The sequence below is a fragment of the Photinus pyralis genome, unplaced genomic scaffold, assembly GCF_008802855.1.
Source record: "Photinus pyralis isolate 1611_PpyrPB1 unplaced genomic scaffold, Ppyr1.3 Ppyr1.4_LG6, whole genome shotgun sequence".
NCBI lineage: Eukaryota > Metazoa > Arthropoda > Insecta > Coleoptera > Lampyridae > Photinus > Photinus pyralis.
The window spans coordinates 9,297,051-9,307,735 of NW_022170663.1; the positions used below are offsets into that span (position 1 = coordinate 9,297,051).

Consider the following 10,685-nt stretch of genomic DNA (forward strand, 5'->3'; position numbering starts at 1 on the left):
AGGGTTACTTACCTAAAGCTACCCGACACATTTTAGGATCTCTATTCTTAAGATGTGACAAGCACATCGCTAAGAAATAGTGCCAACTCTGTAAGAAGAAAGTCTTCTGACTGACGCACAGTAGACAGGTAACGAGAGGAAAGAGAGCTAGCCGATGTTTCGACTTAGTACTGGCATCCAACGTTTGGGAGTACAGCATTTCGACAAAATTCTTCAAACAGGGAACGTTTACTTCATTTTTGACGATCTGGAAGTACAGATACCTAGAATAAAGTTCGAGAGCACAAATATCGATACTTACGGCGGCTACAGGTACAAGTATTTCCACAAATAAACCGGCAAGCGCGTGCTTAATATCTTTATCTTTAACCTCGAGAAAATACTGCGCACACTCTTGCATAAATTGGAATGAAGCCTCAAATTCCTCGATCGGTACCATTTTGACGCGAAAAAACTTCATACCCATTAGCAGGCTTATTATCGACTGTGTGGTGTGAGTTGTGGGTTCTTTCGATCGCCACTCCTTCAATTCGACCATGAATCGTTTGCGAACTGACATAAATCGCGACTGGGCCAACGCACCTATGACTTCCGCGTATAAGTCGGCGATAATGTGTATATTTGCCGAGTTGGGGCCCATTTGTGTACTGCAAGTAGACAAGATTAGGGGGTCCAGTGAATTTTCCTCCTATACCAGTTTCCCATTTAAGTTTAAGATTCAGTGCATTAAGAGACTGTATATAATGTCTGTCCGTCCGACTAGGTGTATGAGCACACAGATTTCCAAAATACTTTCACGCTTTCAATCAAATTCTGTTGTAGATTGTTGTAAAATTATAGAATAGTGAGAATTTGATTGCCTTGGAATTGCTTTTTGCACAGAAGGCAGTGGAATTCGTTCCTAAACTGGATCCTGAAAATGAAACGTACAGCCGACGATTCCAATGTCTTTGAAGATCAAACTTGAAGGTCAAGTAGCGGGCAAAATTGAAGGTTAAATAGACGGCAAATTTGAAGGTGAAATAGAGGGAGGATATGAAGGTAAAATACAGGACGCACCAATTCGGCTCGTTCGGCATAACTCGTGCTCTTCCGTAAACTCGCCCCTCTCCATCTACGGTCGCAAACGACGTTTATTAACGGCCAAACACATACTACACACTTTTCAATCCTACATCTAATATAAAAAACGGCTTTCTTTGCAAAACCGTAGAACTCAAATTTTTTTTTATATTGCCTTTATTTTATAGTGGGCGGAGTGTTAGCAATTTGCTAGTCTTCCCACTCAACCCACTATACAATCACAAACAGCCATGCCTTACCTGGGAATCGAACCCAGGACCCTTGTAGCCAAAGTTAGAGCTACTAACGTAAGCTCATCCGATGTACTTGTTCTTTAAGATTCGTTCGCAAAAGATTCACTTTCACTGGTTTCCGTTTTTGCACTTTTGCAGTTCAGGCTCAGGTTCATCTTGAATGGGTTGTGATATGGGTCAGCGCCTAAGCAATGGCGGCGACACGTTCGAGTATAAACAAAATATTAAATTGTTATTTTTATTTCTTAAATGCGTACGCTGCCCGACGTACTTAATGTGTGACACATATTTCAGTGGTAGTTTCTGAGATGTTACATGTTTCATATTTTTATTTCTGAGATGTAACATGCATATTATTTGGCAGTGTGTGAAGCCACAGTTATAAAAGTAAAAGGTATCAATTTTTAAAAAAATGGAAAAAGGTTTTGACCTTAAACGACAAAATATTGAAAATGTTCACCCAACGCAAACACTAACACAGCGTCCAGATTGGGCTCGAATATGTTTTAGACGAGGTTTTAGATCAGTAGCGAAAATTCCAATTTATAATTAAAAGCGAGTATTCGCAAGGGCAACTTACATAATACATAGCGCTCCAAAACCACAACAAAATGCAACTAACCTTTTACGGTTGTGTTCCAAAATCTCTATGACGCCTTCTTCCTTGACAACTATCTATTTACAATTGATAGCTCCATGCATGCGTACATATGAATAAATTTGTATAGTACATACAACACAAATAATAACTAATCTCGAACACCCTGTATGTAAAATTGTATTGTAGTGTACGCAACATATGCCATACGTGTATTGTGAGGTCCCACAAGCCAGCAGAGCCATTTTAGAAAAATGAAGGACGAAATAAATCAGAATTATAGGCTGATTATAGGCTTTTTTTTAGACACTACAACAAGTTTTCAGGCGGCATCCTTTAAACAAAAAAACTATGATTTTGCTGGCTAAAGAAGAAGCTAGCTGATCACATGTGCGATACGTTATGCGCATGCCCAAAATTTGTGCCTTGTAATTAATATCGATCCAATAACAGTCAGTGACTGAATAAAGACAGTGTGGTCATATGCTCTATATCCGCCATGTTTTTCCCTGTTAGAGAGAGAACGCATGTTTTTTGCCCAAAAATTGCGGAAGTTACCAGATTCTAGTAACTTCAATGTTAGGGATTGTTCCACCTGTTTGGAGACATCACTGTCAAGTAGGTATTTGAAATTTGAATTTTCTTTTACTAATAAATCAAATATATAGCAAGTTGTTGTGTTTCAGGTTTTAAAAAAAGTAATGTTAAAAGTGTCTTAGTTGTCTATGCATCTTCTCTTATATTATAGGAGAAGAAAAGTTGAAACGATATTCCTGAATTGGAAAGAAGTACAAAAAAAATTAAAATTATTCGTCTCATTATATTATTAACGAACCTCGAGATCGTTTATAATTTTGTATTGCTGCCTGTCTGTCCGTCTGTCTGTCCGTCTGTCTGGCAGTGTGTACGATAACTTTGTGTAGAAATGTCCGATCGCTTTAAAAATTGATATACACATGTTCTTCAGGATATAACAAAGTTCGCAATTGTTTTTCGGCTACGTAGACCAACGGGCCAAAAAGTTGCAGACCAAAAGCTGCGCAAACCTCCAAAAAGGGTTTCTAACTCTTGTTACAAAGAACATTAGAATGTCCGGTTTTCTGTGTTAGTAAATATTCCTTAAACTTCAGGCAACTATGCAGATGCAAACAAATACTGCGCATGCGCATAACAACTTTTGTATTTGCGCAATCCTAATTTTTTACTTGTTAATATAGTTAAATGAAATTCTGTATCTAGGCACTTCGAATAAAACTGAAACTAATGCCAAATCAAAAAATTTGTTTTGCGCATGCGCAGTCGGTTTTCTTTTATTTGTTAAGGTATTTAAATGAAATGTTGTATTCAGGCACCTCAAATAAAAGTAAAACTAATTCCATTTCAAAAAATTTGTGTTACAAGCTATGCTGATCAGGTGGGACAGAATCAACCCCTTAGGGTGTATTGTAAAAATGAGGTATGTGTGAAGATCTCGAGGATCGTTTGGTATTCAGTTGTATCGGATTTTTGAAATATAAGTTAGAGTTTAAATAAATATGTATATTAATTGGGCGAAAGCCCGTTGAGGGCCCAGAACAAGAGAGGGACAATAAATAGCCAATAAATAAATAATTTTTATTTATCCACTACATCTCCGAGAGGGGCAAAATCAAACTGATCTGAATGATAGTTTTTTTTGTTTAAAGGATGCCGCCTGAAAATTTGTTGTAGTGTCTAAAAAAAGCCTATAAATAGCCTATAATTTTGTGATCTGAATTTTTCGCCTTCGAAGCAAATCTCACAAGTGGTCAGCTAGCTTCGTCTTTAGCCAGCAGTGGCATAGTTTTTCTCTTTAAAGGATGCCGCCTGAAAATTTGTTAAAGTGTCCAAAAAGGGCCTATAATCAGCCTATAATTCTGATGTATTTCATCCTTCATTTTTCTAAAATGGCTCTGCTGTCTTGTGGGACCTTGTATTGTGCATTGCCTACTTAGAGTGGGTTCATAGCTCTCCATTCATCCGTTGCGTTAATCAAACGGATAGTACATTAACATTCCGTCGACATAGTACTGTTAAATGTAACAAACATAACCTTACTCTTGTGAAACACGGACCAACGGAAACATAAATGTTCAACTTCAACCAACTTTTCCGAATAAACGGACGACGTACGATTTAAAAATGTACTGTCTTGTGATTGGCTAACGAACAAACGGAAACCTATGAACGGAGAGCAATGAATCTTAATTTTAGATGCAACATGGCGGCTGAGCTCTTATATTGTCGTCTCTGTCTCTATAGTCACTGTAGCTTTAAATACAGGGTCTTTATAGAGTATAGAATCACTGTAGCTTTAAATTTTTGCCATCATCATCTAATGCATCAATCCATAAGCGTAATTTTAGTAAACATGTTTATGCTGCTACTCAATAGAGGACGCTTTTAAGTGAAACCCATTGAACTGTATACTTCAAGAATCAAGTGTGCGAGTGAGAAATGGGTCAGTTTACCACATTATTAAGTATCTATTCCATTAACAAATAGATATGGGCACTTATAAAAGCATCGACAAGCATTTATCTTTTGCTCTCTAAGGCCCCAACCTCCCACTATATTTACTTATCTGTATTTTTAACCAAATACATGTGATTGGTCCTACACATGCAATACAAAACAACGTGTCAGACAAGGATGACAATACCTACGTTATGATGGTTACCTAAAATCATAGGGGCACGCGACTTTGGCGCTCGATGCCGTTCAAGTTATAGAGTAATAATAGTACATATAACCTAAATTATTAATCTAGGAACTTTATGTTTATTGTAATTTATTATTATTTATTATTATTTATGTCTGTAATCTAGGGACTTTATATCTAATAGTATATTTGTGTTACCCATAAAGGTTAGCAATCTGTTGTTTGTATAAAAAAATATGCAGAGCTACACTTTCGGGTTTTTTCCAACAAACATGCCTTTGCACCCATATCCCAATGTCAGTTTTTTATTAGAATTGGCCAAAAAATATCGCCAATGGAATTCCGCGTAGTTGGCGCTCCAGGTGAGTGCGGGTCGCCACTGGTAAGAACGGTCAATTCTAAGAAAGGCTAATACCACATTGGATACAATCAAGTAAAAAGAAAAAGGACTAGTAGGAAAAGGAAAAAGAAAATCTCCCTAACCAAAGCAAAGTTCCCAATTCTGTTGTAATAAAGAAGACAAAGATGACTACAACACAAAAGCATTAAAGCAATCTTGTCATCAAGACAAGAACTGCCTGCGCCATCTAATCACGTTGTAATGTAATGTTTTGCCGGATTTGATAAGGAAACTTACAAGAGACAATACCGACTGCTGCAAAATAAAGAAACTTGTCAAGACATCTGGACAATTTGTGTGTTGCACCCCAGTTGATGGACAGATATCATGATCCCATAAATTTGTCAAAATTTATTTTGTAAAAATCGTTAACTCTGACTCACTCTGTATAATAGCTTCAATAATAAAAATACTAAAGGCAAGGAGCTCACCTTTCGCGGTACTTAAAATGTTTGAAAGCTAAGTTCTCGATGTAAAGCACCAAGTCCTCGTGACCTGGATGGAAAGACAACTGCCTTAAAACTTCTATCAAAACTAAACAAAAAATGAACTCGACAGCCAAATCTCGCCTCTCCTGTTGAATGTCGGCCTCGCTACGCTCAATTGTTTCGGGCGCATTCCCTGATACGATATACATGATACTAAAAACTCACGTTGAACAACATTAAATGATTAGAAGGCAAACCTTTTCGCTTTCTGGTCGGTTTTTTTCTGCTCGACACCCGGAACCTCGGACATTTGCCGTTCATACCACGAGAACAAAGCTCTGAGTAGCGACGGCAGGCAATGTTCGGCGACCGATCCGAAAGCGCTGAGCAACTGATCAAACTGGGAATCCTCGCCTCTCTGCAGAGTTTTCGAGAGCGGCTTCTCCTAATCGTACAATAAAAAATCCGTGGCAAAGAAGTGAAAGGTATAACGTACCGACGATTCGGTCATCACGCCCTCGATCTTCTTTTCTGCCTGTATGGTGAAATCGGCGAATAAATTGCGCATGACGAACTCGCCGGGACGAATCTCCATGTCGATGGAAAGGCCGCTGGGCTGATGCGAACGGTCTTTGTGGGTACCCCAAGGTAAAAACGTGCCGCGAATGTTGAACGTACTTGATGTGCTGCTGCTCGTGAGCTTGTCAACCTCTACAAATTGGCGTTTGAGTATTAACAGATAACTGCAAGGGGGAAACCACTCAAGGGATACACACTATCTTGACATTACAATGCATTACTCAATTTCCCACACTTCGTCCAAAATTCTCGGCTGTGTAGTTTTTTTATTATACACAGATCCCGAGTCTTGGATTGGTGCATATTATAATTTTAACAGGGGGGTTGATGGAGCTTTGAGCCTTTAGAGTCCTTAAAGCCTTTCGTTACCACTTAATGCCACAGGGGATAATCCATTGTTCTGGCAATACTGGCTTGCTCCAAAGTTACTTGTAATTCCTCATAAATACAAAAACAATCAGCTAATTCATAGTACTATAGTGAGTGGTTTCCCCTTCACATAACTGTGAAATGTGTACCTTGCATTCCAATGTTTGTAACCAATATAGTATTCGCACACTCTGTCGTGAACGTTGACGAACTTATATAGGTAGAAATGATCGACTTTTCAGAGAAGGACGTGTGACCGCTGTGTGTATCCGACCCGCTCTGTGTGGAATCCACATCGGAATCGGGACCACTTGATGCGACATCTAAAAACAAGTAGATAGAGGTAATACCGCACATGAGCCTCTTACCAGTCGCATTGTCGTGTCCTGCTGTGTAATCAATACCGTTGTCAGTCATCGCTATTCCCTTATAATCCTGTTAATAAATATTTAAATATAGCTAGAGACATTTTAAGGTTAAGTTGGCTAGGACGTTTCCCTTTTACACAAATTCGATTCTCCTAAATGCACAGTTTAATTAGGCGGTTACATGATTACGTTTAATTATAATTTAATTAAGCCCAAAAGGGCCATAAATAAAATTGTTTAATTATTTTGTTGATATTTTTTATGTTTGGATGTGTCTAACGATACGCACAAACTGCAGCTTGAAAGGGCGTTTACAATGATGTTGTACAGGGTATTTCTTTAAAATGGCCAGTTTTGGCAAAAAAACTGGAAAGATCTAAATTCACTTTTATTAATAGACTACTAATAGACTAATGAAAACTATTTCAAACAATCAAAGTCAACGGCATTTTTTATACCTACACATGATGCAATGGAGGTTAAATCATGTCAAATTTCAAAAACAAGAATAATGAAAAAAGAACATAAATAAATAAATGTAGAGTACTACAGTAAAACCACGGTAACCTTAGAAAAAGTATGCTTTGCGCAGCTAATATAGAAGGCATCAGTGGCGTATCCAGAAATTTTGTTCGGGGAGGGCTCGAACTTTTAAATACATAAAACAATTTTTACAAGACGAAATTTAATTTCCTATTTTTTTTACATTCTACAAATTTATCAATTACCATGTCATCGGCAATCACAATATCTCTATGGATTGCGAAGGCGTGAAATGTGAAACCGCAGTACAACAGTGCAGTGCAATTGCGCAGTGCGCTGATTGCTTGTTATGGAAATGGAAACATAATACACTAGCGATTAAAAACCCTAAAAACAGTTCAGTAAGCTTAGGTACCTGACATTAGCCCGTTTTGTGCATTCCTATATTTTTCTCGGAAAATTAGGTAGGTAAGCGTAACCCAAACTGTTAAAATATGTCTTTTTAAATACCCACTCTTTTTTTCCCGTTCTTACATATCCTTTCCTTATTGGCAGAAAATATTAAGATGATTGGCAACTTTTCGGGGGGGGGGGGCTGCAGCCCCTTCAGCCCCCCCTCTGAATACGCGTCTGGAAGGCATGGAAAGGGATTCTACATTCCCAGTAAGAAGTAGTTCGTTTGTAGGCTCAGTGCGCTATTGATTATTGCTCAGTCTAATGTTAAGTTAAATGACTATTGTAGAATTGAGTAATGTGTTATTAACTAGTAATAAATAATCGATAACTTTCTTAATTATATTGACATTAATACCATGAGTAATGTGCAAATACTACTTCTGTTCTGGTTGTAGTTCTCTGTTCCGAATGTACATTATAACCGAACCTGGTAAGAAACGCCGATCAAGTGCGGACGAATCCGAACATGTATGCGCAAATTTTCTAAGGTTACGATGGTTTTACTGTACCTGTATTGAATAACACAAAAAACCAACAAACTGCACAATGGTATCTCAACGACAGCTCAAACCAAGATAGCCCTAACGTAAAAAAGCGTTCCCGCTGTTGAGACGGCGCCGCAGGTACCGCTTCCCCGTCGCGTGGCTTCCAGTTTTCCAAAATGTGTGCATCGTCTTCGTCATATGTACTTACAGGATAAAACTGCTCAACTTCCTTGGAAATGAAACGAGACCAAAAAGAGCTGACCTTGAACATTAAATATGACACTTCACCTTGAAAATGATATGATAAAAAAGTTGACCTTGAAAATAAAATCACGCTCCAAAAAAGGAAGAATAGCGGGTGTTCATTCACCTTGACCTACTTTCCAAGGTGACCGCTGCGGTAGATGACTTGAACTTCACCTTGCGCTACTTTCCAAGGTCATAGCAAGGTAGTGAGCGAGCTTGTACGGTCCAGGTACGCCCTTGCTCATTTACAAATTTTAAAAACTCTGAAAGACCTTTCCTGAAACCAGAAGTTACGTACATCTCTTCCACAACTTTTCATTTCAGACGTCTCTAGGCTATTGTATTATTAAAAATGACTTAGGTAGTTTTATAGTGGGTCTGTAAGGTTATCGACACTTAGCTCTCGTTCCCGAATCTTATAAATGGCTTCTGAAGCATTGAAACACTTTTCAGATTAATACGATCTTACATAGCAATCTATACCTTCTACAAAACGTTTCTAGCGTATTTTCTGTGCGTCTTATCAAGCCCTTCCCTAAATTTTTAAGCTCTTTTAAGGCTCATTATAGTACCGTTAGTGATACGTCCCAAGACAATCAGTCTCGTCATCAAATCCTAGCGCAAATGCTTCCCAATAAGCTACTGCTTATAGTTAACAAATGGACGTCAAATATATTTATTAATTAGTAGTTAGCTTAAACATTTCTATATACATTCATGAAGACCCCATCTTTCGCCTGACACCAATTTTTGCTACAATACTTGGTATTTTTTTGCTCAATGACGTGGAAAGTGTACGCATTTCTTTGTTTGTCCGATTTATTACTCTCACTGGAGTGAACCACCTGCCCGTGTATTAAGATACAACTGCCTGAAACAGAAGGTGACATTAAATGACACGAAACAAGCGTGTCACACCTTTCTTAACCGGAACTGCGGTAAAACTGCTTTTCTGATAGTGCGGAGAGGGGCCGGTGTACATCAGCGGGGGATCGGCGGCGGGATCCGGATTTCGTATGAATCGCCTGTGTACGCCGCTTTTGTGCGAACCTCTCGCAAACCATAAGCAGCCATTTTCGAGTGTTGCATCGTCCAGTGCTATCCAAAAACCGATTGTTTTTAAAGGTTCCGTATATAGGTAGCTGGCATCTTGATGGGGTAATACTAAAACAATCCAAAAATTCTATAAGGTACCCACTCCTGAATAAATTGTTTCGTAAAACTATATCCAAAACAATGTTGTAAACCTTGCCCTCTGCTTCTTATCGTAATTAGAGCAGATAAGGCTATTTGTTAAAGTATTAAAAAATAATGAACGACACGTACCTTCGCCACCAATTTTTGGGTTTTTGAAAATATACATGCTCTGCACAATGACTGGCTCTGCCATTTTGAGTTGGAAGCAAACTTCTTTGACGCGTTCGTCGAAGGAAATCTTCCTAAACAGCTGGTTATCCCTATGCAGTGTGTGACCAATTTTATTAAAAGCCAAATGTGGATCCACCAACAGCTCACCGTCACCTCCAACGGCCCCCTTCTCATAAAAGAAACTCACCTTATCCGCACTATCCAAAAGGTACTGATTTTTAAGCTGGAACCAAACAAAACTTTAGGCAGCATAATTTAAATCCGCACCTACCGCTTCGTTATCATCTGTGCTGAATATCGCCGTTTCGGTTTGGGGTGGCATTTCGTCGATTACTTTATTTATTTCATTCTTGAGCTCCTCAGTCTCTTCAGACGATAAAAAGTTGTCAATGAGGACGTATCCATCTCTGTGAAACTACGAAAGTAATTATTACCGGCTGAATTATGATAACAATTCACTTACTTGTTCAAAAATGTTTTCAAACATGTTGAATTCGAGTTTAATGAGCGATTGCTCTTCTCACTTTGATTGAGATTATCTGCTGCGTTCTAAAGACTTGCGCGTTGGTTTATGAATGATTATGAGTAAGTTTTCCGTTCAAAATTTCAACTTGCGTAAGTGTGTTTACAGTTTAAAAATAGAATGCATCTCCCAATGTGGTTTTTATGAGATATTTTAAGAATACATTGCGTCCTTCAATACGCAATTTTTGCCGTGAATAAATATTTTGAGCGTGACTCCAACTTCCTTTTTGCGTCAAAAATTGTTTACATTCTCCTTTGTTTTACTCAAATATAATTAAAGCTATGCGGGGGGGTGCTTGGCTTACGCAAATAGAATGTAGGCTAAATTCTACAAAAGGCTTAATAGATTTATTTATAGACATCCTAGCTTATGCAAGTACTTGT

The 10,685-nt window shown here is 38.3% G+C and overlaps 2 protein-coding genes across 3 annotated transcripts in view; both read right to left on the reverse strand.

The window, feature by feature from the left end:
* Positions 1 to 8,943, reverse strand: part of LOC116173373 (protein furry) — a 54,479-nt gene extending 45,536 nt beyond the window's left edge. For both annotated transcript variants that reach the window (XM_031490810.1, XM_031490809.1), the window contains exons 1-7: positions 6,739 to 8,943; positions 6,520 to 6,693; positions 5,919 to 6,133; positions 5,680 to 5,867; positions 5,426 to 5,635; positions 302 to 647; positions 13 to 247 (exon numbers count right to left, since the gene is read on the reverse strand). In XM_031490810.1, coding sequence (XP_031346670.1) covers positions 13 to 247; positions 302 to 647; positions 5,426 to 5,635; positions 5,680 to 5,867; positions 5,919 to 6,133; positions 6,520 to 6,693; positions 6,739 to 6,787 — 1,417 coding nt within the window. In that variant the 5' untranslated portion in view covers positions 6,788 to 8,943. The remainder of the gene's footprint in view (positions 1 to 12; positions 248 to 301; positions 648 to 5,425; positions 5,636 to 5,679; positions 5,868 to 5,918; positions 6,134 to 6,519; positions 6,694 to 6,738) is intronic.
* A 125-nt stretch (positions 8,944 to 9,068) lies between these two features.
* LOC116173378 (phytanoyl-CoA dioxygenase domain-containing protein 1) lies at positions 9,069 to 10,628 on the reverse strand. The gene is made up of 5 exons (XM_031490817.1): positions 10,240 to 10,628; positions 10,048 to 10,191; positions 9,735 to 9,999; positions 9,327 to 9,572; positions 9,069 to 9,279 (listed from the first exon to the last, which is right to left on the reverse strand). Exons 1-5 carry the CDS (start codon positions 10,261 to 10,263, stop codon positions 9,104 to 9,106), a joined length of 855 nt encoding a protein of 284 aa, XP_031346677.1. The 5' UTR covers positions 10,264 to 10,628; the 3' UTR covers positions 9,069 to 9,103.
* Positions 10,629 to 10,685: the final 57 nt, after the last annotated feature.